General features: G+C 36.2%; 1 protein-coding gene across 1 annotated transcript in view; it reads right to left on the reverse strand.

Moving 5' to 3' along the window:
- Positions 1-27367, reverse strand: part of LOC150093426 (transcription initiation factor TFIID subunit 6-like) — a 162756-nt gene that overhangs the window by 92126 nt on the left and 43263 nt on the right. Inside the window, exons 5-6 of the mRNA XM_090413591.1 lie at positions 22882-23048; positions 22545-22610 (exon numbers count right to left, since the gene is read on the reverse strand). Of these exons, the coding sequence (XP_090269717.1) occupies positions 22545-22610; positions 22882-23048 (233 nt within the window). The remainder of the gene's footprint in view (positions 1-22544; positions 22611-22881; positions 23049-27367) is intronic.

The following is a 27367-nucleotide window of genomic DNA, read 5'->3' on the forward strand; positions in this document are numbered from 1 at the left end:
CAAGGATGACCTCTTGTTCTTCCATCACTATCACACAGCTGAAACATTTCCCCTGCATTAATCCTATAAAAACCTTTTAATTTAAATGTTTCTATCATATCCCCTCTTCTCCGCCTATCAACCAACCTCTGCAATCCACAAGCTCTCAATCTATCAATGTACAGAGCATTTTTTACATCACTCACCAACTTAGTCACACTTCTCTGAACACTCTCCACAGCCTCCTCAACTCCAAGGAATCCAGGTGACCAGACCAAAAATGTGGAATTATCAATGCTTTATAAAGGGGAATAATAACCTCTTTATCTCTAGATGTCAGTGTGTTCCTCGGCAACCAAGTAATCCTATGTACAATCTTGGACACCTTAGCAATGTATCGCCTGAACTTCATCTCCATATCTACCAACACCCCTAAGTCCCCAGTCTCATTAATATCTTGAAGGACCGTTCCATCAATGTAGTACACAGCCGGTAATCTTTTAATCCCAAAATGCATAACCTTACACTTTTCCACGCTGAACTGACATCCATTACCCTTTGCCCATTTTGCCAGCTTATTTAAATCATCCTGCAAACTCTCAACATCAGCTTGATTTTTTATTGCGCTACCCAACTTTGCATCATCGGCATACAACTGAATATCTCCCCTCAAGCCATTTCTTATATCATTTATGTACAAATTAAACAACAATGGCCCAAACACCACTTACAGGCCAATCACCACTTCCGAGATGGTGATTGGTCTGTAATTAACTACCACGGTTTTAGAGCCACCTTTATGCAAAGGAACCTTGCCTAACTTCCACTCCCGAGACCATATCAGAGTTCAAACTTAAGTTAAATATCCAAGTAAGAGGAGTTGACAATTCCTTTGCACATTCATGCAACCCCCGAGCTGATATTCCATCTAAACCTACAGCAGTGTTTGCATTTAAATTTTGCAATATATAATAATAGTAATTGCTCAAACATGTCCCTCCCTTTAGTAAACTCATGTTATTCTTTGCAAAGCATAGTTGGTCTGTTAACCCATTGTTATATGCAAGTTCTTGTTAGCTTCACTAAAATCTTCGCCACCATTCAGAGATGTTGGCAGATCACTAGTTAGCCACATCGGTTTTGCCCTTCTACATTGGAACTATCATATTTCATTCCTGTGGGATCTCTCCTGAGCTAACTTGCCTTGTATAAACATGTTAAGGCACTAGCCAGCTCGGCTGAGCATTCTTTTAGCATATATACTGATATCTCATTTGTTCCTTTTGCCAAATTCTTTTCCAGGTTATGCACCTGCCCTAGAGCCTCCTTGTCACGAACCTCTATCTCTTTACCTAGTGTATCAGTAGTCCTATCTACTATGTTGCATACACCAGAGTGACAGATCTCAGTGAAGTGAGCATGAATCATTGGAACAGTCTTATCTGCTTCTGACACAATGGTACAGTCTGCATTCAACAAAATTATTCATCCACATTAATTAATTCACTTGCAGCACCTAGGCAAGAAAGTTGAAAACTTCGAACAACAGCTTAATACTATGATAGATACTTTTCTCCTCTAAAATCAGAAAGTTGGAAACTAAGCTCGAGATGCTCGACGACCCGCGCCTGATCGCAAATGCACCCGTACCAGCTAACGAACTTCGTGAACTAATCGCATCTATGGTACACTAGTCGCTCGAGGCCAAAAATAGGAGACTCAACGCCGTTATCCTGAACTTTCTGACAGAAAACGATGAATCCTTAAAAGAAGACGTCAGAAAACTAGCAGGAGAATGCAATTTCGATTCCAAAAAATCGTTAAATGCCATAGTTTTGGACCCATAAACAAAAGAAAGGATGGAACGAACTTTCCATGTCTCGTGAAAATGACCTGCGACACACCAACAAACATATCCAACAACGCCAATAAACAAGCTAAAGGACATTTTTCCCCAGTCGCGCATACATGCTTGACCTGATTTAACCTTTGTTCAAAGAAGCCAACTAGAAGAAAAACACCAAAATGGAGACAACAGTTGGATGATAGACTACAAACAAACCAAACTAGTGCAAAAACCAAGTGACTCCACTAGTAGCCACTAAGGAGACCAGCATGCAGGCACTACATAGGAAATGTAAAAGACCCTTGCAGTCAAATCCATGCCGCAGAGAATCTTGCATATCCACTTCACCAATATTTGTGGCCTCATTTCCAACTTTAATAGCGTTCACTACCATCTGCAGTCTGCCAAACCCCACCTACTCTTTTTAACAGAAACTCAAATCTCACCTTCCCCCAGCACTAACCATCTCAACCTCCCCTAACTATACACTATTTAACTCCTTTCGACCCAAGAGTGGGGTCTCTGCATATATCCACTCTGACATACCCTGCCAGAGAGCACCTAACCTAGAATCGCCCAACTTTGGCCTTCTTTGGCTAAAGCTATCTCTCCCCCACTCAGTCAAATTCATCTGCTGTCTCTATTGCTCTCCTAATACCACCAATCATTCTGAGCTCTTTCATTTCCTCTCCCTATAAGCTGAATTTCTCCATTCCCATTCTCCTAACAGTGAAATTATCCTCCTAGGAGATTTTAATGTCCACAACACCAACTGGGTTTCCTCTTCCAGTTGTACAGATCCTGCATGTAGAGATGCTGAAACATTTGCCATCACTAATGACCTTACACAAATTGTCTAAAAGCTGACCAGAATACCAGATAACCTGAACCACTCCCCAAATATCCTAGATCTCTTCCTTACTAATGACCCCTCCAAATATGTAGTGAGCCCCCTGGGTAATTCTGACAACAACCTAGTGCTCATCTCCTCCCCCATGCAACAATGCTTACACAGTCACTCCCACACAAGAGTAGTTTGGCATTATAACAGTGCCAAATGGTACAGTCTCTGATATTATTATGCTATGTTCTCATGGTTGGATTATTATTTCCAGTCTTCCAGTCCAAACATATGCACCGAACGTATAACCAAAATAATCTTCATTGGCATGAAAGAATACATTCCCCACACTACTCTGAACTGCTGTCCCCTAACTAAACCCTGGTTCTCCAAAAGATGTGCCAAGGTGGTACAAATGAAAAATTAGGCATATCATAACTGGCTCAAATCAAGAACCCCATCCTCCTTCAATGCCTATACTGAAGCCCGAAACAGATGCAAGAAAATTATCAATGCTTCTAAAACAGAATTTGAACGTGCAAAAAGTAGGAATTTTGGAGCCTGTGTCTCCTTTGTCTTTCCTAAAAATACTATATCCTTTACACTCAAATCTGACTCTGAAAGCCAGGTTTCACTAATATCAATGATCTTATGCCAAAACATTTTAAATCAAGTAGACAAAACTCAACCTTTTTGTTCTTGATTCTTCTGGCATTTGTGAACAGACATAACATATTACCTCCTGGTTTTTTTCATAGACTTACATCTACAGTCTGCTTGACCTGATTGCCAACTTTCTCTATGCCATCCCCAAACACACTCAAAAAAGTCTGAACTTAAAGCAGGTCCACCCAATCATCAGATTCATAACCATACTTAATGACAATATCCTTACTACATTTGCTTACCTTAGCTGAACTTATACATGCATTCTTATCATTTCATTCCGCCCATGATGATCTAGTTTCACGGACTATCTGCATTATGTCTCACCAAAATAATCTCTCCAGGCTTCTGATGCTAAATCGATTCAAGCACAGGCCATCCCTTCACATGCAAGTCTTTTCTGTCACATATCTATAACTCCACATATCTATAAACTCATACCCATTTATACTACATGGACTGCACTTCAAATCATTGCTATCATAGCCCACCTTCTTAACTCAGTACTATTGTATTGTGGTAGTATTATGTTACTAATACTACCTGTTTGCTTCCTTAATTTTTATAATTATTTTTCACACATCTCCATGGAGCTAAAGTCAAAATAGACAGAACTTTAAAGAAGTATAGTCTATTTACTGCTTTCAAACCTCATACGAAGCCGGATGCCTTTATCTCCTCTACTAAGAGATCTACTCTCTGTTCTCTCTGTTCCAGGTGTTTACAATGCAAGATTCCTTGTTCCTTGGGAGATCCATCAACATCTGCCTTGGAGAACACAAGAAATGCGTCCACTGCCACATGGTCAGTCAGGTCTAGCTGACCATGGCTTGGAAACCTTGTAAAAAATCAAATGGAAAAAAGTACTATGCTTCACTATTACCCAATAGTGAAGCATAGTACTAACTTGAAAATTTCCTAATTTTCAAGTTAGTACTATACAAAGTAGCAAATAGAAACTTGAAAGGCTTTTTTTTAGAACTAATGCATTTTTTTTTAAAAAACAACCTAATCTAAATAAACATGGTTGAATTAAACTTCTCAAGATTTCATCATCATCATGAACCATGGGCACACTGCTCGTCTGTGTCCGATGCCTCCTTCACTATGTTCTTCCACCGTTCTTTGTCCAGTGCACAGTGTCACAGTTTCCGTAACCCCATTCCACACCAGTCCTTTATGTGGCCTATCCATTTTCTGCATGGTCTACCTTTTCTGTTTACACCATCCATAATACCAAACATGAATGTCTTTATTTTACAATCCTCGCTCATTCGGCAGATGTGTCCAAATAATTGCAGCTACCATTGTATAATCTTCTGCATTAAATTCTCCTTTGGTTGTATCTTCTGATAGAGCTCTTCATTTGCGATTTTCTGTACCCATCCTATTCTTAGAATCTTCCTGTAACAAGTTCTTTCAAATGCCAAAATTATTTTTCTTAATTCCTTATTTATTACTTATGTTTCTGATCCATACAGTACACTGCTAAAGATGCATATTTCTAGTACTCTGAATTTTGTTTGCAGGCTGATCGCTTTACTTTTCCAGATGTTATCCATGGCCTTCAGATTTGTTCTGCCATTTAAAATTCTGATCTTTATTTTTTTTTTATAGTCTAAGTCATATGCCATTTTTATTATTATCATTATTTCCCAAGACCTCATGGAGTCAAAGACTCATCTGGGAGGTCCTTTTATGACACACACATCTCATCATACCGTGTCTTAAACACACTCAAACTCCTTGCAGTCACCACACTCTCAGGCAAGGCATTCCAATCATTCACAACTCTGCATGAAAAAAACCTGCCTCTCACTCCCCTACTCACACCCTCTTTATACAGTTTCCAGGGATGACCTCTGGTTTTCCCCTGATCTCCAACTATTCTCTGAAGAACTCCACCATTGATCTTATAACAACCCCTTACCAACTTGTAGGTCTATATCATATCTCCCCTCTTCCTTCTCTCCACCAGACTGCAAATTACATCTTCTCAATCTTTCCTCATACTTAACATTCCAGAGGTCAGAAACTACCTAAGTCAGTCGCCTTTGGACCCTTTCCAACATCTCCTCACTCATCCTTCTGAAAACCCGGTGACCAAATCTGGGCACAATAGTCCATGTGTGGCCTAATCAAAGCCTTATACAATGGAACAAGAATCTCCCTACTTCTACACGTCAGTGTCCTCCGCATCATTCAGAAGTCTTTGTGTTGTCTTCACAATTTTGGCAATGTGTCCCCTAAATTTTAGATCCTTATCCACTATCACCCCAAGATCTCTTATTTCCTCTACTTCCAACAATATATTCTCACCAAGCATAAATTCTGCATCCCATCTTTGTTTTCCAAATTTTAAAACCTTACATTTTGCAACATTGAACTCACATCCCCATTTGCTTGCCCAATCACTCAATTTATTCAAGTCTTCTTGCAAGGCCACAACATCTTCACTACTCTTTATGGTTCGTCCAACTTCTTCGCCAATATCATTAATATACAAGTTAAATAGTAATGGCCCTAAAACAGACCCCCGAGGCACTCCACTAGTGACTTTCCTTTTCCTGGATATCGCACCCCCATACACAACTTGTTGATACCTATCAGATAGCCAGTCTCCAATCCAATGCACTAATCTAATATCCAACCCCATCTGCTCTAGTTTGACTGTCAACTTATCATGAGGTACTCTATCAAAAGCCTTTGTGAAATCCAAGTATATTACTGTGTATCTTTCTCCTCTGTCCAAGGAAGCAGTCACTTTATTGTAATAAGTAAGTAGATTACTAAAACATAACCTCCCTTTAGCAAATCCATGCTGTCCATCAAAGATTATACTATTGTTGTCAACCCAACTCTGGATCCTAGTTCTCACAAGCTTCTCCAACAACTTAACCACAACACCTGACACAGAGATTTTACTTCCCAAATATGTGAATTGGTCTACATTTTCTATATCAGTTCCATCCACTTGTATCTTTTGTTTCATGTGTTAAATCTGGAATGAACACTTAAATTGTCCTTCAGTGTTTCATTCGGGCTTTAACTGAGATGCAACATCTTCCTGAAAAAAAAAATTGACTTGTAAATAGATAATAGTTGAATCTTTGTACATATAGTATTAATAGTCTTTTCATGTAAAATTTTATGTATAAGATTGTAAACGGTCCTTAAACAACGACAAGAAAATAAGGTATTGTAAAGGCGACTTTGTAACAAGAAGGTCAAAGTTTAGCGTAAACAATCGTAGTCCGATTAATAACATGACCGTGGGCAAATTGCGATACGAACTGAAGGCATGTGTAAACTAACCTTGCGAAGATGCAATGAGAAGGTGCGATGTGCAAAATTGGGTGGCGTCTGCAAAATCGATGACGTTACAGGGAGAACAGACGTGGAGTCCATAAAAGTTTTAGCGACGCTGGTTCAAGGCTTTTTCACTTCGTTTTGGTGGTTATTTCTTCAACTTGTTCAGGTTTGGGGTGTTGGCTGTCCCCTGCAGTTTTCCGTGGGGAGTTGCTTTGATGTGACGGGAACGAGTAAGTGTCGTTCGGCGGCGGCGATGAGGATAAGTAGCAGGCTTGTCCAAGTAGAGTATTCCAATGCGACGAGAAGAACAGTGAACATCAAGGGTTCAAGTAGCTCAAAGCGCACATTTCTGTCTGATGGGTTCCTGAGCATAAGGTTAGAAAGAAGCACATGTCCGAAGAATTATCAACTGGCCAAGACAAGGAACAAGGAATCGAAAGACAAGAAAACGATCGGAAGAGAGTCTAAAGGAACAGAATGAGAAGTATTGTCTATTTGAATTCGTAAGGCCGGCAAAGTTGAGTTTATGTCTTATTGTATAATATCTTGAAGCCAGAGTGAGCAATTGTGTATAAAATTTGTAAATCGGACTCGTTAAGGCAGAAGTCAGGACTTTGATGCATATTTCTCTAACAAGGATCTTTAGTATTAGAAGTGCAAAGTTTCAAGCTTTATTTTTAATTTTTAGGTCGATGTATTGTATTGAAGTTAATTAAGGAGGAAGTGAGACTAAATCTACTTATTTGTATTAAGTAATTGGGATACGAGCAGGTTGAAATTTTGTTATATATCATCTGATGAGAAATACCCATTGTGAATCTTATCTTGTGTGTTAGTTCAGCTTATTTAATTTTGAGGACTTTTCAACTAGTTTAAGTTTTGTTTAACATGTATCGTATTTAGTATGAATAAATTTCTTTGTCTTTTAATCCAAAATATATGTCTGATCATTTAAGTCAATGCACCACCTGCTTTAATTATAGAACCTGTATATGTAAGAAGCACGGGAGTTAAGATAGGAAAGTTACGACTGCAGTTAAGAGTAAATTTAGTAAGAGCTCGAGTAATTCTGATAGTTTTTGGAAATCGTGATAATCTGTGAGTCATATCTCTAACAAGAAATTATTTCTTGTATAGGAACTAAGATGGTGCAGCTAAACAAATAAATTCTCTTAGTTCCGAAAAGGATTTGATATCAGATTTTCAATCGGGGAGAAATTGGCTCTAGCTTCAGGCATTCTCTTTGTTCGAGTTTTGCACATGATTCTAATTCTAGAATAGGCTACGGAAAATTATAGAAAAGGAGGAGCGCAGCGGATAAGAACTTAATTTAATTTAATTTTAATTTAGTTTTAAAGAAGGACAAGAATTTTTAAATAGCAAGTAAGAGATTTAGATTAAAGAAGTAATAAGTTTACAAAGAAATTAATAGAAAAAACACCAACGTTACACATGTTCTTCTCACCAAATACCATTGTCTTTGTTTTTTTCCAAGTTCATAACAAGTCCAAATCTCTTCTTCCTCATTTAACAGGTTCACTGTTTTTTGTAGTTCTCTTTCGTCTTCTTCAATAATAACAATGTCATCTGCAAATCTCAGATTGTTAATTCTCATCCCCTGTACTTATATTCCTTTTACATCTTCCTTCATTTTGTCCATTGCTCTTTCTAAATATGCAATGAAAATGCTTGGTGATATTGGGTCCCCGTCTAGTACCTCTGCTTGTTCTAAACCATTTCACCAAATCCTCACGTATTCTAACTACTGTCATTGCATTCTTATAAACATCTTTTAATATGGATATTAGTTTTCTGTCAATTCCATATTATTCTAGCACTGCTAATGTCACTTTCTGGTCAATTCTGTCAAATGCCTTCTGAAAATCAACAAAACAGTATATATGCTTTTGTTTTTTTTTTCCTGGATTTCTCTGCTATTAACTGCATTATCAAAATCTGTTGAATTGTACTTCTATCTTTCCTAAATCCTGCTTGCTCATCTGCAAGAAATGCTTCTGATTGTGTTCTCAATCTTTCTGTCAATGTCATCGTCATCACCTTAACCAAAGTGACTTGTCAAAGCAATTGTTCTATAATTTTTATAGTCTAGCTTATTTCCTTTCTTGTATAATGTTACTAATAATCGATTTCCTCTGGTATTTTCTCTTCCTTCCATACCATATTACATAGTTGTTGCATTTCTGTAACCATACTTTTCCCACCATATTTAAGCATTTCTCCAGTGATGTTGTCATTACCAGGACTCTTGTTGTGTTTCAGCTATCCTATTGCTTTTTCTATCTCTCCTCTTAAAATGTCCATGTCATACTCGTTATCTGGTGGTGATATCTGCTGCTTCAATTCTTCAATCATTTTCCCAACTCCATCTAAATCTAGTTTTTCTTCATATAGCTCACTACAGTATCTTGTCCCTGCTGTACAATTTTATCTTTATTCATCAATACTTAGCCTTTTTCATTTTTAATTGCGATCTATTTTTGTAACCACCTTCTATTAATGGCTCTAATCATTTTGTATACCTCCCTAGTGCTATTCTATATTACTGCATTGAGCTTCTAACCATTTCATCTTATTCATTCCGACTGCTTTTTTCACCTCATTACACTTTCTTCTATATTGCTCCTCTATTTGTTCCCTCAACATGCTCTTCTCCTGTACTAACTTCAATGTTTCCTGTCTAATCCACTTCTTGATCTTCTCTTCTTCTGGTACTGTTTCTTCAACTGCATCTTCTATCACCTTCATTACTCCTTTCACTCTTAGATTTGAATTTTTTTCTTATTCCACACTTTTTAGCTCCTCTAGCACTGTTCTGTACCTTCTTCCTATTTATATGGGATTTATATTTTCTTTTTAATTTCAACTTGATGTTTGCAATTACTAAGCTATGATCCAAATCTATATCTGCTCCTTGAAAGATTTGGGAAACATTAATTCTCAGGCATCTCATCCAACAGTGCCCATTGAGGACACTCCTCATAGTACTTTTGGCTTGTAGTGTTTCTTCCATTTATTATTTTATATAAATTTTTTTTTTTGAGGGGGGGGGGAATTGCAGTTTTAATGTTTCCTTGAAGATATGCCGGTCTAATTGGCTGAGTTGTTAATGTATCCGTTCTCAGCCAAAAGGCTGCGGGTTCTAATCCCACTGTGGGCATGGATGTTTGTGATTGTCTATGAAAATACTAGTGGTGGTAGTGGGCGGTAGATGCCATTGGTATAGATGATGATGGTAGTTGCGGTTCATTGTAGCTGGTGGGTTGAGTGGTGGAGATAGAATTGAGAGTAGGTACCCCCCTTAGGTGACTCTTTGGACTCCCTGGAGGTGTCACGCAATAATAATAATAATAATATGAATAATAAAAATGATAATATCTCTGCGACATGGATGAAATATAGGAATTATTAAACTTTGGTTAAATTATTTCTCTGTGCTGTATTATGAATAAATTTCGTGTGATGATACTGCATTCCCCCTTTTTACGGGAGTTCACAGTACCATCTAGTCCCCCCAAATTTTATCCGGGCTCCAGAACCGACATAGGCTGACAAATCAGACCTATGGCTGGGTCAGTATTCCTGACTGTAATCCGTGTGTCCTCAGACCGGTTTGCCTGCTTGTGGGATGAAAAACACCAGATAAACTGGTGGAAAAACCCTGTTGTCCACGTCCAAGACCGGCTAACTTGGCTATGGCTGAGGAAGATCCTTAAGCGCCTCACGTCGTTGATGGGAACCTAGGACACTCCTTCCCCAGGCATATGGTTGCGAAGCGCAAAGCCACTAGGCTAACCGCATGGACTTCTGTGCTGTATTCATTCCATTAAACCTAACTATGAGAATCAAAGACTCATCATGGAAGATCCACTCAAATAATTGTTTATGCAATACTTATACCTCTCTGTGAACTCATTCACTAGTGAAGCTCACAACTACTAATGGAAACTCATTCCACCCATTCACCACCCTCCAAGGAAAAAATTTAGTCCTAACAAACTTACCAACCACATTCTTACAAAATTTCCAGGAGTGATCCCCTTGTTCTCTAACTCCCTACCTTGTAATGAAAGAGATTTCAGTGCTAATCATATTAAGGCCCTTTAATATGATTTTAATCATCATCGTATGCAAAAATACAGCATCATCCACATGTTACGAAATAGAGGCCAAAACATAGTCACAGACGAAGATGTACGTACAGAACTTTCTCAAATATCAAAATCACTATCTCGAAATGGTTATCCTCCAAACATAATCAACAAATTGCTTTATAAAAATAACCTCCAACAACAAAGGATAGCTACTCAGTACGTTTCATCCATTATCATCCCCTATGTTGGTTCAGTCTCTACTAAAATAGCTAGAATTTTGAAGCCTTACAACATCAGAGTTGTGTTTAAACCGACTACAACCATTAGACAATTTTTAAGATCCCCTAAAGACAGCGTTCCATTCTTCAAATATGCAGGTGTTTATAGAATACCATGCACTTGTGGACTTTCCTACATAGGCCAAATTTCAAGAAGCCTGGAAATTAGAGAGAAGGAACACATTGGAGATGTAAATCACAACAGAATGGATACCTCTTTTTAAAAACGCTGCTTTTTAAAAAGCAGCTTAATCCTCTCCGCTCCCTCTAGATATTCTCGCACCAACTTTAGCACTATGGAAAGAAAAGTACTACTCAAATTAAAGAACAACAAAGAAATCATTATATTGAGAGAGCAGATAAGGGCAACAACACTGTCATCTTAAATACTAAGAAATATGAAGAAAAGATCAATCTATTATCAGATACATCTGTCTATGATGTTGTTAACACAGATCCTACTCACAAAAACCAGCTTAATCCTCTTCGCTCCCTATATTTCTTAGCGAAATTAAAAAACACTTGTATCTCCGAAGATAATATTATGGCTAGCCTGGATGTCACATCTCTATTCACAAATATTCCAGTTTCAGAAGTCATCGACATCTTAGAAAACTTGTTCCCACCAAACATCACCAAGTTGTTCAAACATTGTTTAACTTCGAATTATTTTACATGGCAAAAAACCTCTACAAACAACATACTGGATTAGCCATGGGTAGCCCTCTGTCTGCTTCTTGTGCCGACCTATTATTAGAAAATTTGGAAACTCAAATTTTATCCCAAATTACCCCTAAACCAATTACATGGTTTAGGTATGTTGACGACATCTTCATCATTGGGAATCACAAAAAAGAAGAATTAATGGATTATCTAAACAAAATTAATTACTTCCACAACACTATCAAGTTCACATTAGCACTAGAAAAAGATAATAAACTTCCATTCCTAGATGTCCTTATTAAGAAACAAACTTACAATAGCATGAACCTGTCGGTATTTAGAAAACCTACCAACACTGGACACTGCCTCCATTTTGACTTGTCTCGCCACACATCCCAGAAACTCAGCATTATCCATATGCTTAAAAAAGGAGCTATACAGTGTACCACAGAAATGGAAGTTTATTATCTTTTTCTAGTTCTAACGTGTACCACATTAGAACTAGAAAAAGGTAATAAACTTCCATTCCTAGATGTCCTTATTAAGAAACAAACTTACAATAGCATCAACCTGTCAGTATTTAGAAAACCTACCAACACTGGACGCTGCCTCCATTTTGACTCGTCTCACCACACATCCCAGAAACTCAGCATTATCCATATGCTTAAAAAAGGAGCTATACAGTGTACCACAGACCCTGGCGACTCACAAGAAGAATTAATCAAAATATCCAGAGATCTATCCCTAAATGGCTACCCTACAAGACTCATCAACAAGATTCTCTTCAATGACATACCACAAAGACGAGATAAAACCCAATACATCAGCTCTATAACAATTCCATTTGTTAGTACCATATCCAAAAAATTAGCTCTTCTTCTAAAACCATATAATATCAGAGTAACCTTCAAACCTATGGAGACCATTCAGAAGTTTATAAGATCCCCGAAAGATAGCCATCCTTTCTACAAATACTCTGGAGTTTACAGCATACCCTGTTCGTGTGGCATCAATTACAGTGGACAGACATCTAGAAGTTTTGAAACAAGAAAGAAAGAACACATAGGCTATGTAAAGAATAACAGACAAGATATATCAGGACTTTCTTTCCACTTTGCCTCTAGCAACCATAATATTGAATGGAATATGAGTCATGTGCCCTACATAGAAGAGAACTATCATTCCAGATAAAGAAGCTGCTACAGTCGCCCGTTCAACAGGTAACTTAAATAAGAATCAAGGCCAAATCCTACCAGATATATGGAAAACTCTTATTAGATCATTTAACCAAAAAGAAATGAACTTTCATGAAAATTACAAGAAATATCTCAATAAATAAAACGTTGTACATGCGACATGAGTATTGTATCACACACAGTGATAACTTTATATAATTTTTAGAATTGTCGGTTAGTTTCCTAGTTTTTGTTACTTTCCATTGCTTACCAGTGTATCCCTGAAAATGCTGACAGATATTAGTCAGTGAAACATGTCGGATATTAAACAATTATTTACTTAACTAACATACGGAATTAAGTCTTTAATTTATTAGCCTACTAGTTTCGCCACGTTAACTGGTGGCTTCTTCTTCTGGGCCAGCTAAATCTATACATAACAGCTTATTTTTTCATCTTTCAGTCATGTATTAATTCGTAACTTAAGCTCATTTCTGTTTTTAAGCTGTTTATGTGCAGATTTACCAGTTAATGTGGCAAAACTAGTAGGCTAATAGTTTGTATCAAAATCTCCGACCTATTAAACAAAATTTTTCTGTCATCTTATTCTTGCCTTCCATTTTATTTTACTTCATGCACATAAACTTTTGTACAGACTCATATTCAATTTTACTTTCCGTATGACTGATAAGTGCTCATTTTATGAGCACTCTATTCCAATTATCCAAAATTTGAACTACTGATCAGGTCCTCTGAATTCTGAAAAATACTCAAATATGGAGCATAAAAAATTTTATGGTGGCAATGCTACATAACCACCATGCATCATGAAACTTTTATACTTCCATTTTATACCAAAGGCATACTGCAATCAAATCCAAATTAAAAATAGGCTATATAATCTTCCACTTCCATAATAAAATTATAGATTCTATAAATTGTATTAATAATATAAAATTCTAAAAAAATCTATTAAATTATAGATTCTAAAATTATATTATATTAGAAGGAGTAAGAGATGATAAAGGTGACATGAAAATGAGAGAAAAAGATATCCTTGAAGTATGGAGTAATTACTTCGAAAAATTGCTAAAAGAAACAAGCAGTGATGATAGCACAGTGGTAAAAAACACTGACCATGCATGCAGTCAAGAATACATATCCATACTTGAAGTAGAAAAAGCCATCAAAGGTTTGAAATGTGGAAAGGCAGCAGGAGTAGATGATATTTGACCAGAAATGCTGAAATATGGTGGTATAAAAGTCTTACAGTGGCTGAACTGCATAGTTCAGAAAGCCTGGACAGAGGGCCGAATTCCCAATGATTGGAATAGACCTCTCATAGAACCCATATATAAAAAGGGAAATAAAACTGAATGTGAGAATTACAGAGGTATTTCCCTACTGAGTGTTCCTGGTAAGATTTATGCAAGTAGACTTGAGAAACGGTTGAGAAGAATAGTGGAAGAAAAGCTTGGTGAAGAACTAGCTGAGGAATTAGATAAGTACCAGATTGACATAATAGGGGTGACTGAAACAAAAACGACAAAAACTGGTGAGATCTTTCTGAGCAATAAATACAAAATGTTATATTCAGGCAATGACAATCAAGGAAAAGAAGTTGTAGCCATAGTATTCAACACAAAAGATGAGGCTAATCTTGGTCCCACAGAAGGTTCTACTAAGGTAGAAGTGGAGGAATTTTTTGAGGCCTTAGAAAAAGCAACTGACACAATGAAAAAGGAAAAGTTGGTCCTTGTTGGGGATCTAAATAGCAGAGTAGGAAATGATTGTCAGACATACAAAAATGTTTTGGGAAAATTTGGAGAAAAGAGCAAAGCTAATAATAATGACAATTATCTGTTGGATTTCTGCTCAGGACATGGACTGGTTATTACTAAAACCATGTTCCAACATAAAAATGTGCACAAATTCAAATGGAGAGAAGAGGCAAGGAATAAGAAAAGTCTCATTGACTATGCTATTGTTGATAGTGATGTTTTCTCCCTGGTGCATGACATCAGAGTGTACAGAGGATTTGAAATTGGAAGTGATCACTATTTAGTCTTGAGCAAGATAAAATTGAATTTCATATTGAAAAGAATAACATGTAAGAAAGTTAAAGCGAGTAAAAGTTGAGCAGCTCTCAAATGTGAACTGTAGACTAAAATACACAAAGATTATTGAAGAAAAAATGAAAGAGTTTGAGAACAGGAATCAAACTTTGGAGATTCAGTGGCAAACTCTGAAGAAAACATTGATTGATTCTGCCAGAGAGGCATGTGGTGAAGTTGTCTGCAAGGATAAAAAAATCAGAACTCCCTGGTGGACACAGGAAGTTAAAGAGGCAGTGAAGGAAAACAAGAAAGCATATCAAAAGTTCCTGTCAAACAAGTCAGCTTGTGCTCTTAGAGAATACAGAGACAAATGCAAGAATGCTTAACACTGTGTAAAACTAGCTAAACAAAAGTCATGGGAGGACTTTGGCAAGAATATAGAAAATAAATATCAAGAAGGTGGCAAAATATTCTGGAGGTTGTTGAAGAAACTTAGGAATGGAGTGCTGTAAAAGGAGTTAGAGATGATAAAGGTGACATGAAAACGGGAGAAAAAGATATCCTTGAAGTATGGAGTAATTACTTTGAAAAACTCCTTAATGAAACAAGCAGTGATGACAGCACAGTGGTAAAAAACACTGACCATGCATGCAGTCAGTAATACATATCCACACTTGAAGTAGAAAAAGCCATCAAAGGCTTGATATGAAATGCAGCAGGAATAGATGATATTCGACCAGAAATGCTGAAGTATGGTAGTATAAGAGTCTTACAGTGGCTGCACTGCATAGCTCAGAAAGCCTGGGCTGAGAGAAGAATTCCCGATGATTGGAGTAGAGCTCTCATAGTACCCATATATAAAAAGGGAAATAAAACTGAATGTGAGAATTACAGAGGTATTTCCCTACTCAGTGTTCCTGGAAAGATCTATGCAAGTATTGAGAAATGGTTGAGAAGAATTGTGGAAGAAAAACTTGAAGAACAAGCTGGAACCAGCCAAATAGAGGCTGTCACGATCAGATCTTCACTTTACGACAAATAGTCAAGAAAGCATGGGAATATAATAAAGATCTGTATTTAAGTTTTCTCGACTTGGAAAAGGCATATGACAAGGTGCCAAGAGAGAAGCTATTCAATATGCTACAGTTATATGGTGTCAATGGGGCATTATATCAAGCAATACTTAGTCTTTATTTGAGTTTTAAGTCAGCAATTAGAATTGAAGGAAGTACAGGAAGATGGTTTAATGTTAAATCTGGTATGAGACAAGGATGTACATTATCTCCTCTGTTATTCATTATCTATATTGATCACATTATGAAGGAAAGTGGTATTAAACATGATATCAAAATTGGAGATGTTAATGTCAGCTCTTTGCTTTTTGCGGATGATGTTATACTTCTAAATAAATCTGCTACAAGTCTGCAAGATTCTCTGACTAAATTGAATAGTGTTGTAATTGATATGGTATGATGGTCAGCAATAAAAAGGTAAAGACAATGAAAATAGGCAGAATCATTGAAAATGTCAACTGTATTGTGAATGGAGAACCTGTGGAACAAGTGAAACATTTCGGCTACTTAGGCATGATTTTTAGTGAAGATGGTAAATTAAATATGGAAATAGACAACAGAATCAACAAAGCTGGTATGGTAGTATCGGAACACTAAATTAGCTGTATACAAGACAGTGTTCAAACCAGTTTTAACTTATGGATCTGAGATCTGGGTCAGAAATAAAACACTTGACCAAAGACTAGAGATTGCAGATATGAGAGTCCTGAGTAAGATTAGAGGCATGAACAGATGGCATCAATGGCAATATCATATTAAAAATGAGGATATTAGGAAAGAACCTGACATTGTCAGTATCCAGGAATGCATTAGCAGAGCTAATCTCAGGTGGTATGGTCACTTAAATAGAATGGGCGAGGAAAGATTAGCAAAACAAGTGTTGTCTGATAGGTTGGCAGGAAAACGACCCAGAGGAAGACCAAGATATAGGTGGATTGATACTGTACAAAGATGATAGAAATATAAGATCTGATAATGTTGGAGTCTTGACGAGTAACAGACTGTTTTGGAGGAAAATTGTAGATAGGAAGTTAGTAATGATGTAAATTTTTCATATAGTACTATCATATCCTGTACACCCCTTGTGGGTACATGGCAGGAATTTGATGATGATGATGATGATAATGTTGGAGTCTTAACAAGTAACACTGATTTGGAGGAAAATTGTAGATAGGAAGTTAGTAATGATGTAATTTTTTCATGTAGTACTGTCATATCCTGTACACCCCTTGAGGGTACATGGCAGGAATTTGATGATGATGATGATGATGATGATCTCAAGTATGCATGCAATCTCACCTGGAACATTCAAAAGAGAACTTCCTGTGTAGTTCACATATTCAATTTTATTTTCCATTTTACCGATAAGCACTCATTTTCCATTTTATGAGCACTCTATTCCAAACATCCAAAATTTGACCTGATCAAGCCTTCTGAATTCTGAGAAATGCTCAAATCTGGAGGCATAAAAGTTATAACCACAATGCACCATGAAACTTTTATATCTCCATTTTATACCTCTCATTTCAAGTTTAATAATCATTAAATGAACTGAACTAAGATTGCACTACTATTTCTGTTTTTCTATCTTTGAAAACAATTTTCTCACATATATTTCCCAGTTAAATAATGTTTTCTTCCGATTTTGCAATTTTTTTTGTTGTTGTTTTGCTTGTTTGGTTCTTACTTTCTTTCAGTTTCTTATTCATTAATATTTCAGTTCACTGGATGAAACAATGTCCATAGATCAGGAAACAATCAAAAGGCTTAAAACATACCATGCAAGGCCTCCTAAAATATATGGTTCACCTAAATTACATAAAAGCAACTGTCTTCTTAGATCTATTGTGGATTCTATAAGCAGCCCCACGTATAAAATATCAAAATTTTTGTCTAACCTTCTTCGTCTCCTCATAAGCCACTCAGCTTCATCGCTAAAAAATTCCCCAGAATTTCACACAAAATAAGATATTAAACTGTCAGATATAGACATGTTAATAAGCTTCGACATTGTCTTCCTCTTCACTGATATCCCTCACAAAGAGACAACAGATTGTTAACCCAAAAATTTCCATCAGATATTGTGGAATTATTCAAATTCACATGGAAAGATAAAATATATAAACAAGAGAAGGAACAGCAATAGGCTCACCCTTATCACCTAACTTAGCCAACTTTTTTCTTGAACACTTAGAAGAAAGAATTTTCACTCTTGACCCAAAACCAACAATATGGCTACGATATGTTGATGATGTCTTTGCAGTCTGAAGTCACATGCAACAAGAACTTTACTCATTTCTAATTAATACCAACAATCTACATCCTCGCATAAAATTCACGCTACAAAAGGAATCATTATAAGATATTTCCTTCCTCGATGTACACATCCAATGTAATCAAGATGGTTCCATTTCCACTTCTGTTTATCGAAAACCAACTTTTTCAGGTCGTTATATCCACAATACATCAGCTCACCATCCATCTCAAAAATACGGCATCATAAAATCTTTAGTATCCAGAACACAAACAAGAATTGGAAATTATTAAAGATACAACCTTACTAAATGGATTTAATCCAATAACAACTCAAAAAATTATTAGCCACCCTCCAAAACATCAACCTAGACAAGTGAGATGCCTTTGTCATATTGTATAGAAGCCCACAGGACTCCTATACAATATGACAAAGGCATCTCTGAAAACATTTATCAAAACTTTTGAAGAAATACAAACTTGCTGCTACCTATAAACCAAATTCCCAATTTGTTACCTTTTCCAAAAGACAAACTCTCACCACTGATGCTACCTGGCGTATACGAAGTGCGATGTTCTTGTAACCTGTCTTACTATGGACAAACAAGAAGATTTGTAAATAAATGCATCTCTGAACATCAAGACCACATCTGTCTTATCAAACTTCAAAAATCTGGTCTCGCACAACATAGAGTTGAAAATGCCAACCACAGGATCCAATGTCAACACACCAAGCTACTACATCAATCCATATATAAACATGAGTGTTTGTATAAAGAAAGTGCTGAAGCATTATGTTACAGATCCAATCTTAACCGTAACGACTGTCTCTATCCCGAAATTCTGGGAAATTGTTATCCTCAAACTGTATAAAATAAATGTTAGTTATATTTTTATTTAATTTAATTATGGCCCAATAGTATTTAGTCCATAAACATCTGCACTAATGTGTTTTTTTGAATGTAATTCCTATTGTTGTTTAATAACTGTACCGATGATATCTAATGATACTTATGATGAAATATTTACATATTGTTAAAAAGTTAATTACTGTGGCATAAGTGTGAATTTATAGGTATCAAAATGATCCATAATGTATATGAACTTGTTTTGCTTAAAATAATTTCTAGAATATATTGAATTTTGCTGAGTACACTATGGAACACCCTGTATAAAAAGAAAAGTGATCAGAGTGATCAGCAGTACAAACCATAGGCATGAAGGGTGACCAATCTAGCAAGGAAGACAAAATAAGATTACTGTCATCCCTTTTTTGCAGATAAACACCATGAAGGCTACTGTCAATTGAAATTATGGTCAACGCAACTGAGGCCATAAGGCCAGTGTATTCATGTGTTAAAGCTTAAGTGCCGGGAAAAACTCATGATAAAAGTTTAATGGAGTGAAAAAGCACTAGGAAACGATTAAAAAAAGTATTCAATGCTTCAATATTTTGTCTGTTACAGAGGCATCATAAAGGAGTACAAAATGAGAATTGTAACACACATACACACACACACACAAAAAAAAAAAAAGGCAGTACAAAACTAACTGAAACACATGGAAGAAAAACTAGAGTCCTAATTAGGTGTGGTGCTCTCTATGGACACCAGTTGGCAGCCTAGGTAAACTGGGATTCTCGAAGTATTAGTGTTTTCCAAATTTTTTGATGTTTTATACAACCATAATTATTTAAATTAGTCTGATTTTTAAGAGCGGCGGCAGATTTTAAAAACAAAAGTCTTTCTCTTCTAAATTTACTGTGATGGAGCATGATGGTCTTTTTTCCAATCGATTCTGTGAGCTGTAGTATCCAAAGCATGGTCTGTAAGGCAGATTGACAATAGTCATGACTGCAGATGTATTTTTTATGTTCTTCCATTTGGATTGTAGCTGATCGTCCTGTCTGTCCACAGCAGGTCCAACATTGAATGCAGTAGGTATCTGTAACTTAGCTCCTGAGACAGCTAATAACATTAGGCTTGACGTCGGCAGTTCACTTTTAGATCTTCTCCTCCCAAAAGGAATCTATCTCCCTGTCAGCTCAATGCCCTTAATAAACTATGTAAAAACAACAGCACAGTCATTACTAGGTCAGACAAATGCTACCACTGTCCTTGACACCAGTGAATTCAATAAGAAAATGGATATCATTCTTAGAGACCACTCCACCTAGAGACCTTTAGGTTATGATCCTACAAAATCACAAATTAAGAAACTGAAAAGTCTACTCGTGATATCACAAAAAAACTCAAACCCTTCAGTTGCTGTACCCCCAGGATATATGGCTTGCCAAGATTCATAAACCCAATTCACCCCTACAACTCATAGTAGATACCACTGCTTCTCCCTACTATAAATTATCCAAACAGTTACCAAATTCTCTTTCCCCCTCAGTGGTCATATTACATCATATATAAAAAATTTTTCCCATTTTAAAAGCTCCATTGAAAATATAACTGTTAATGATACTGATATCCTAGTAAGTTTTGGCAGCACCTCATTGTTCACTAACATTCCCTTAAACGACACCTTATTACTGTAAAGTTTCCCCCGTGATATCATTGAATTCTTTTCCTTTGCTCTTGATTCTGGTTATTTTTCTTGGAAAAACAAAATTTATAAGCAGATAGAGATAACTCTATGGGGTCTCCCATCTCACCCCCCTTGCCAATTTTTTATGGAAGATTTTGAAAAACAAGCTCTTGATTCAGCCTCTCTCAAACCTTCTATTTGGTTGAAATATGTGGATGATGTCTTTTCTATTTGGTCTCATGGTCCAGACACATTAAATACTTATCTTTGTTACCTCAATATCCTTCACCCTAGAATCCAATTTACTATGGAAAAGGAAACTAAATAATAGTGTGGCCTTTCCAGACACCTTGGTCACATGCCTACCTAATGGTACCCTGTCCTTTTCAGTATATAGGAAACTCGCTCACACAAGGGATATATTCACAAAATTTCCTATCACCCCTCCCCCTCTCTATGGGTAAGTGTCATAAAAACCCTTACCCATAGAGCTGATAACCTTTGTTCCAATGAAACCTCTTTTGCAACAGAACTCAATCATATATACTACACTTTTCTATCTAAAATACAGTTCCAGTTCTCACAGTATCAAAAAATAATCATTTTCCCCAATTCACGACCCTCTCTTCAGAAAGATTTTAGTAATGCTATCACCATCACCTATGACTGAGGTACATCAAAAAAAAAATATCCAGAATCTTAAATAAATACAATCTTTGCACCACTTTCAAGCCCTGCTCAAAACTAGCTACCCTTATCCGCTCTACCAAAGACAAATTCCCTCCACTCTCAGTTCCATGTGTATATAGAATTCCATTTTCCTGCAAGTTGGACTACTATGGACAGACAGGAAGATCAGCTACCATCCAAATGGAAGAACATAAAAAATACATCTGCAGTCATGAGGTCAATCTGTCCTTGCAGACCATGCTTGGGATACAGCTCACACGATTAATCGGAAAAAGACCATCATGGTCCATCACAGTAAAAATAGAAGAGAAAGGTTTTATTATTATTACACCTGCCATGGAATCAACAGTTTTTAGAATCTGCTGCTGCTGCTCTTAAAAATTAGCCTAATTTAAATAATTATGGTTGCATAAAACTGCAAAAAAATTTGGGAAACACTAATACTTTGAAATCCCAGTTTATATCCTAGGTTGCCAACTGGTGTCCACAGAGGATGCCCCACCTAATTAGAACTCTAGTTTCTTCCATGTGTTTCAGTTAGTTTTGTACTGCCTTTGTGTGTATGCATATTGCAATTCTCATTTTGTACTCCCTGAAGATGTATCCATAACCAAGATGAAATATTGGAAGCATTAAATACTTCTTTTAATCGTTTCCAAGTGCTGTTTTGCTCCATTTAACTTATCATAAAGCCAGTGTACTGTGTCAGTTAATTACATCTGTTTGGACTTGTAGGGTGAAATACCTGAATTTCCAGGAGGGAAACACTCCTGCTTTTTTATAAGTAAGAACAGCTTACTAATCTTCAGTTGAAAAGCCCTCATAAATGTTCTTTGCATTCTAAACAGAATTCTTTCCCAAGTCTGGTGTTTTCCTCTTCCTAGATACAGGGAATCACTGACATCAATTGAACTCAGAATCGTACAGTGAAAACAAGCATCAGAAACTATTTTTATGAACATATAATGTTAAAGATTTGAAAATTGAAAATAGATTTTATTTTAAAAATATATTACTTCAAGAAAGCAATATAAATCATATATAAAACAAACAGATGAACTTACTACTCTTCTGGGCTCATCTGAACCAACACATGCTTCTGTAATTTCCTTGTAATATAACTGTTGTTCCTGAAATGATTAGTGCAAACATATAAAACAGAACAAAAGCCTTGTTAAACTAAAAAAAAAAAAAAAAATCTTTACTGTTGCTTTTAAAGTAAGTTTAAGATTTCATTAAAATTCCATGCAAGTACAACTATTTAATAACTGGCACATTGATACTAACTTTGAATTTGAAATCAAGAGATTATCAATCTAGTTAGTCATAAGCTAAGATTTTATTCTTCATAAAAAATAATAATAATAAAAATGTTTTCCACAGAAATATCAAACCACTTACAACAGAAAGCTCATGAGTAGCTAGCTGTTTCACCCGTACAATTTCAACATGTTTTCTTTTGCTCTGTGTATTGACAGGTGGTATCTTGTTAGTTGGTGACGAGCCTCCGGACTTGGCCAGTTTTACAGCTGGATCAATACTTTCAAGTCTTTGCTGTTCTTTAGATGCTATGGTATACACAGAATAGACAGATATTAAGAGAACTCATGTAATATACTAAAGTAATAGTTTTGTTAATTAAAATAATAAAATGCATGAAGATCATTAGAAAGCCTTCTGATTGCATTTTCTTATTCATTCATTTAATCCAGAATGTTATTATTAGAAAAATGCTGGGTTATAAGAAGGCAGCATAATTTAATTTGAAGCTAATATGATGACACTGTGTTATGTGCAGTTCATGTCACAAAACCAGACAATACACAAATAATTTCAAAATAGACAAGTAAGACATATATGGAGGCACATTGCAGATCCATACGGAACTATACTTCCATGTTATAATGATCTCCTTCCCAGTATAATTGACTTTCAGACTTTTTCAATATTCTGAAAGTATAACCCAAATATCACGTGAAACTGTCCACATCTGTGATAACATATCTAGTTTTGTTTTGTGATTCAAGCTTATTTTGATGAATTTCATTCAGTGACATCTTTGTACTCAGTTTATTATATGAATCTAGAAACCTTCAACAGAAAAGATAACCTAAAATTAAAATCCAGATAGGCATCATAAAAAAAAAGTATGAAAAAAAATAAAAAAGTACAGATGCCACAGACCATTTCAGGCTCCAAAAGGAAGATAAGGGGTGGCAAATCTATTTCATAACATCTGGATTCAAAATTTTAAAAATGTTGTTGACACATCATTATTTTTTATCTTTCTTTTATTTTAATAATTTTCTTTTAATCATCATTATTTTTGCTAAATAAATAGATAATATCAGGTGCTTACTCTATCTCTGTGCTCCTTTTTCTCTCAAGTTAATGCAAGACAATTAAAATTTTTTGATCATGAGCTAGTTAAAACATCACTACATTACAGGTTTAATGTTAGCCATTTCCTAACCTAGGATGCACCCTACATCCTATCTTGGAGAAGCCATCCTATCAAACATAGCACCACTATGAGCCAAGACATGAATTACCCAAGTAAAAAATAAAGTACTGCTACAGATATCACATGAATATAACAGAAGAGAAATAACACATTAACACATTACATCCAACATGAATTAAGAATCAGATAAAATGACTATTGTAATACTGACAAAATATCAGTGGAAACATACCATCCTAATTTTACACCTATTGCAAAAACAAAAAAGAAAGACATCAGATTTCCCTGGCATCACTCTATACATGGCATAAAACTACAGCATGTCTAATTTACACACTATAAGTTAACATAATTGAATTAAGCTATATATTGTGCCTGATATGTTGTACTAAATATACTAGCATATCAGCAGTGTTATAACAAGATATATTATATTTAAAGCAAATGAAATCATCATCATCGTCATCAAATTCCTGACATGTACCCTCAAGGGGTGTACAGGATATGATAGTACTGCATGAAAAATTTACGTCATTACTAACTCCTATCTACAATTTTCCTCCAAATCAATCTGCTACTTGTCAAGACTCCAACATTATCACATCTTATATTTCTATCGTCTAAAGCACTTTGTACCTGATCAATCCACCAATATCTTGGTCTTCCTCTGGGTCTCTTTTTCCTGCCAACCTGGCAGAGAAGACTTGTTCTGCTAATCTTTCCTCGCCCATTCTGCTTAAGTGACCATACCACCTGAGATTAGCTCCACTAACGCATTCCTGGATGCTGACAATGTCAAGTTCTTTCCTAATATCCTCGTTTTTAATATGATATTGCCATTGATGCCATTTGTTCAAGCCTCTAATCTATCTCAGGACTCGCATATCTCCTGTCTCTAGTCTTTGGTTAAGTGTTTTACTTCTGACCCAGCTCTCAGATCCATAAGTTAAAACTGGTTTGAACACTGTCTTGTATACAACTAATTTAGTGTTCCGACTAATTTCTCTCTTATTCCATATGAATTTATTCAATTGACTGCCTACCATACCAGCTTTGTTGATTCTGTTGTCTATTTCCACATTTAATTTACCATCCTCACTAAAAATCGTGCCTAAGTAAGCCTAAATGTTTTATTTGTTCCACAGGTTCCCCGTTCACAACGCAGTTGACATTTTCAACAATTCTACCTCTTTTCATTGTCTTTGTGTTTTTAATGCTGACCTTCATACCATATCTATTACAACAGTTATACAATTTAGTCAGGGAATCTTACAAACTTGTAGCAGATTTATTTAGAAGTATAACATCGTCCAAAGATAAAGCAAAGAGCTGACATTAATATCTCCAATTCGGATATCATGTTTAATGAAATAAAAAGCTAATTATCTCAACTAATGCAATTATCATTATTTTTATTATTAGATCTCCATGGAATCAAAGACTCATCAAGAAGGAAGTCCTCAATGTTAGGCACAAAGTTTATTGAACCAAATCTTAAAACTCATTTGCTGTTTCCACCCTCACCATATTATAGGTAATGGATATTTACAAAAGCAATTTAGGAGGATAACTTTCCAAAGTTTCACATCTTCAGATCATTCCAATTGAGACTGTTTCTAAGGGCTTCAAAATTATTATTATGTGACACCTTAAGGGAGTCCAAAGACTCATTGAGGGAGGACACCCATTCCACAACTCTCAGTCTTCACCACTGAATCCACCAACTATAACTAACTGCAACTACACCAACGCCATCTACTGCCCACCACTACCACCAGTATTTCCACAGACAATCACAAACATCCGTGCCCATGGCGGGATTCGAATCCACAGCCTTTTGGCTGGAGAGCAGATATGCTACCCACTCGGCCAACCAGACTGGCCTTAAAGAGACAGTCAGATTTAATGAAGTTCCTATGGAGGATTTTTGTTTTGTTGAAGAGTAGCCTGTGACTCATGGAAACTGTATGCTGTATGCTCAGGGTTTTGCTGGATTTTAACAACCTTAATTAGCTCAGCTATTTTGAAGAATTTGACATCTGATTATTTGTATTTCTACTATTAGTTAAATTAAGAGAGAAGACAAGAAAGAACAGGGAAGTGATCATCCTCAGTGCTACTCACCCCCCCCTTTTTTTTAATCTGTTGAGTTTGTTTCTTTATATTCAAATAGTGCTACTCACAGAATGCAGTAGCCAAAATCATTAGCTGTATATTATTATTATTATAATGGTGTCTCCATGGAGTCAAAAGACTCATTGTGGGAGACCCTACATTGACACACTAACCATTATTCATACAATACCTGTCATACTGCTCCTTAAATTCATTCACAGACGAAGCATTCACAACCACCTCTGGCAATGCATTCCATCGATTCACAACTGTCCAAGAAAAAATCTAGTCCTAACACCCTTGTTAACTGCACTCTTACACAATCTCCAGAGATGGCCCCTCGTTCACTCCCTTCCTTCACTGGTCTTAAAGTCATCAGTATCAATCCTATAAAACTCCTTTAATAATTTATATGCTTTTATCATATCTTCTCTCCTACATCTATCAGCTAGTTTTTGGAGCCCACAGACTTTCAAATCTATCCTCAGAGGAAACATCCCACAACCTGCAACAATCTTTGTAACTTGCCTCTGAATTCTCTCCACCATTTCTTTGTCACCAAGAAATCCAGGTGACCAGATCTGTGCCAATAGTTCAAATGCAGTCTTATTAATGCTTTATAAAGTGGAACAATAACTTCCTATCCCTGCTTGTCAGTGTGTTCCTCAACAGCCATGTAATTTGATGTGATGTTTTGGAAACCTTGCCCTCTAAACTTAAGTTCTCTGTCCACAATAACTCCTAAGTCCCTTGCCTCATCAACTTCTTGCAGTTAAGTTCCATTAATATAATAAACAGCAAGTGATCTCATCCACCCGAAGTGCATCACCTTACACTTAGCCAATACTATCAGCCTATTTAAGTCATCCTGCAAGATATATACATCATCTAAATTGACTATCGCTCTTCCTAATTTTGCATCATCAGCAAAGAAGTAGATATTTTCTATCAAATTATTTCCAATATCATTAATGTACAAATTAAACAATAGAGGACCAAGAACTGAGCTCTCAGGTACACTACTAGTCACTTGCCTTCTCCTAGACTCAGCTCCTCCATAAATCACTCTTTGATATCTATCCACTAGCCACCCTCTAATCCAAAAACATATGGAGTAGAATCAAAGAAGACAAGTTACAAGCTGTATGCCACAGGGCTATGTAGTTGTGCCACTGCTGTTTAATTTGTACATTAATGATATAGGGAATGATTTGAGGAGGAATTTCTACTGGTTCATTTCTAGTTTTTACAAAAACTAGAAATGAATTTCAGTGATTGTGCTAAACTGGAGGATGCTAAATAGAATGA

This window comes from Typopeltis vanoorti, chromosome 24 (genome assembly GCF_054136105.1).
Source record: "Typopeltis vanoorti isolate ZY-2024b chromosome 24, IOZ_Tvanoo_1.0, whole genome shotgun sequence".
Lineage (NCBI taxonomy): Eukaryota > Metazoa > Arthropoda > Arachnida > Uropygi > Thelyphonidae > Typopeltis > Typopeltis vanoorti.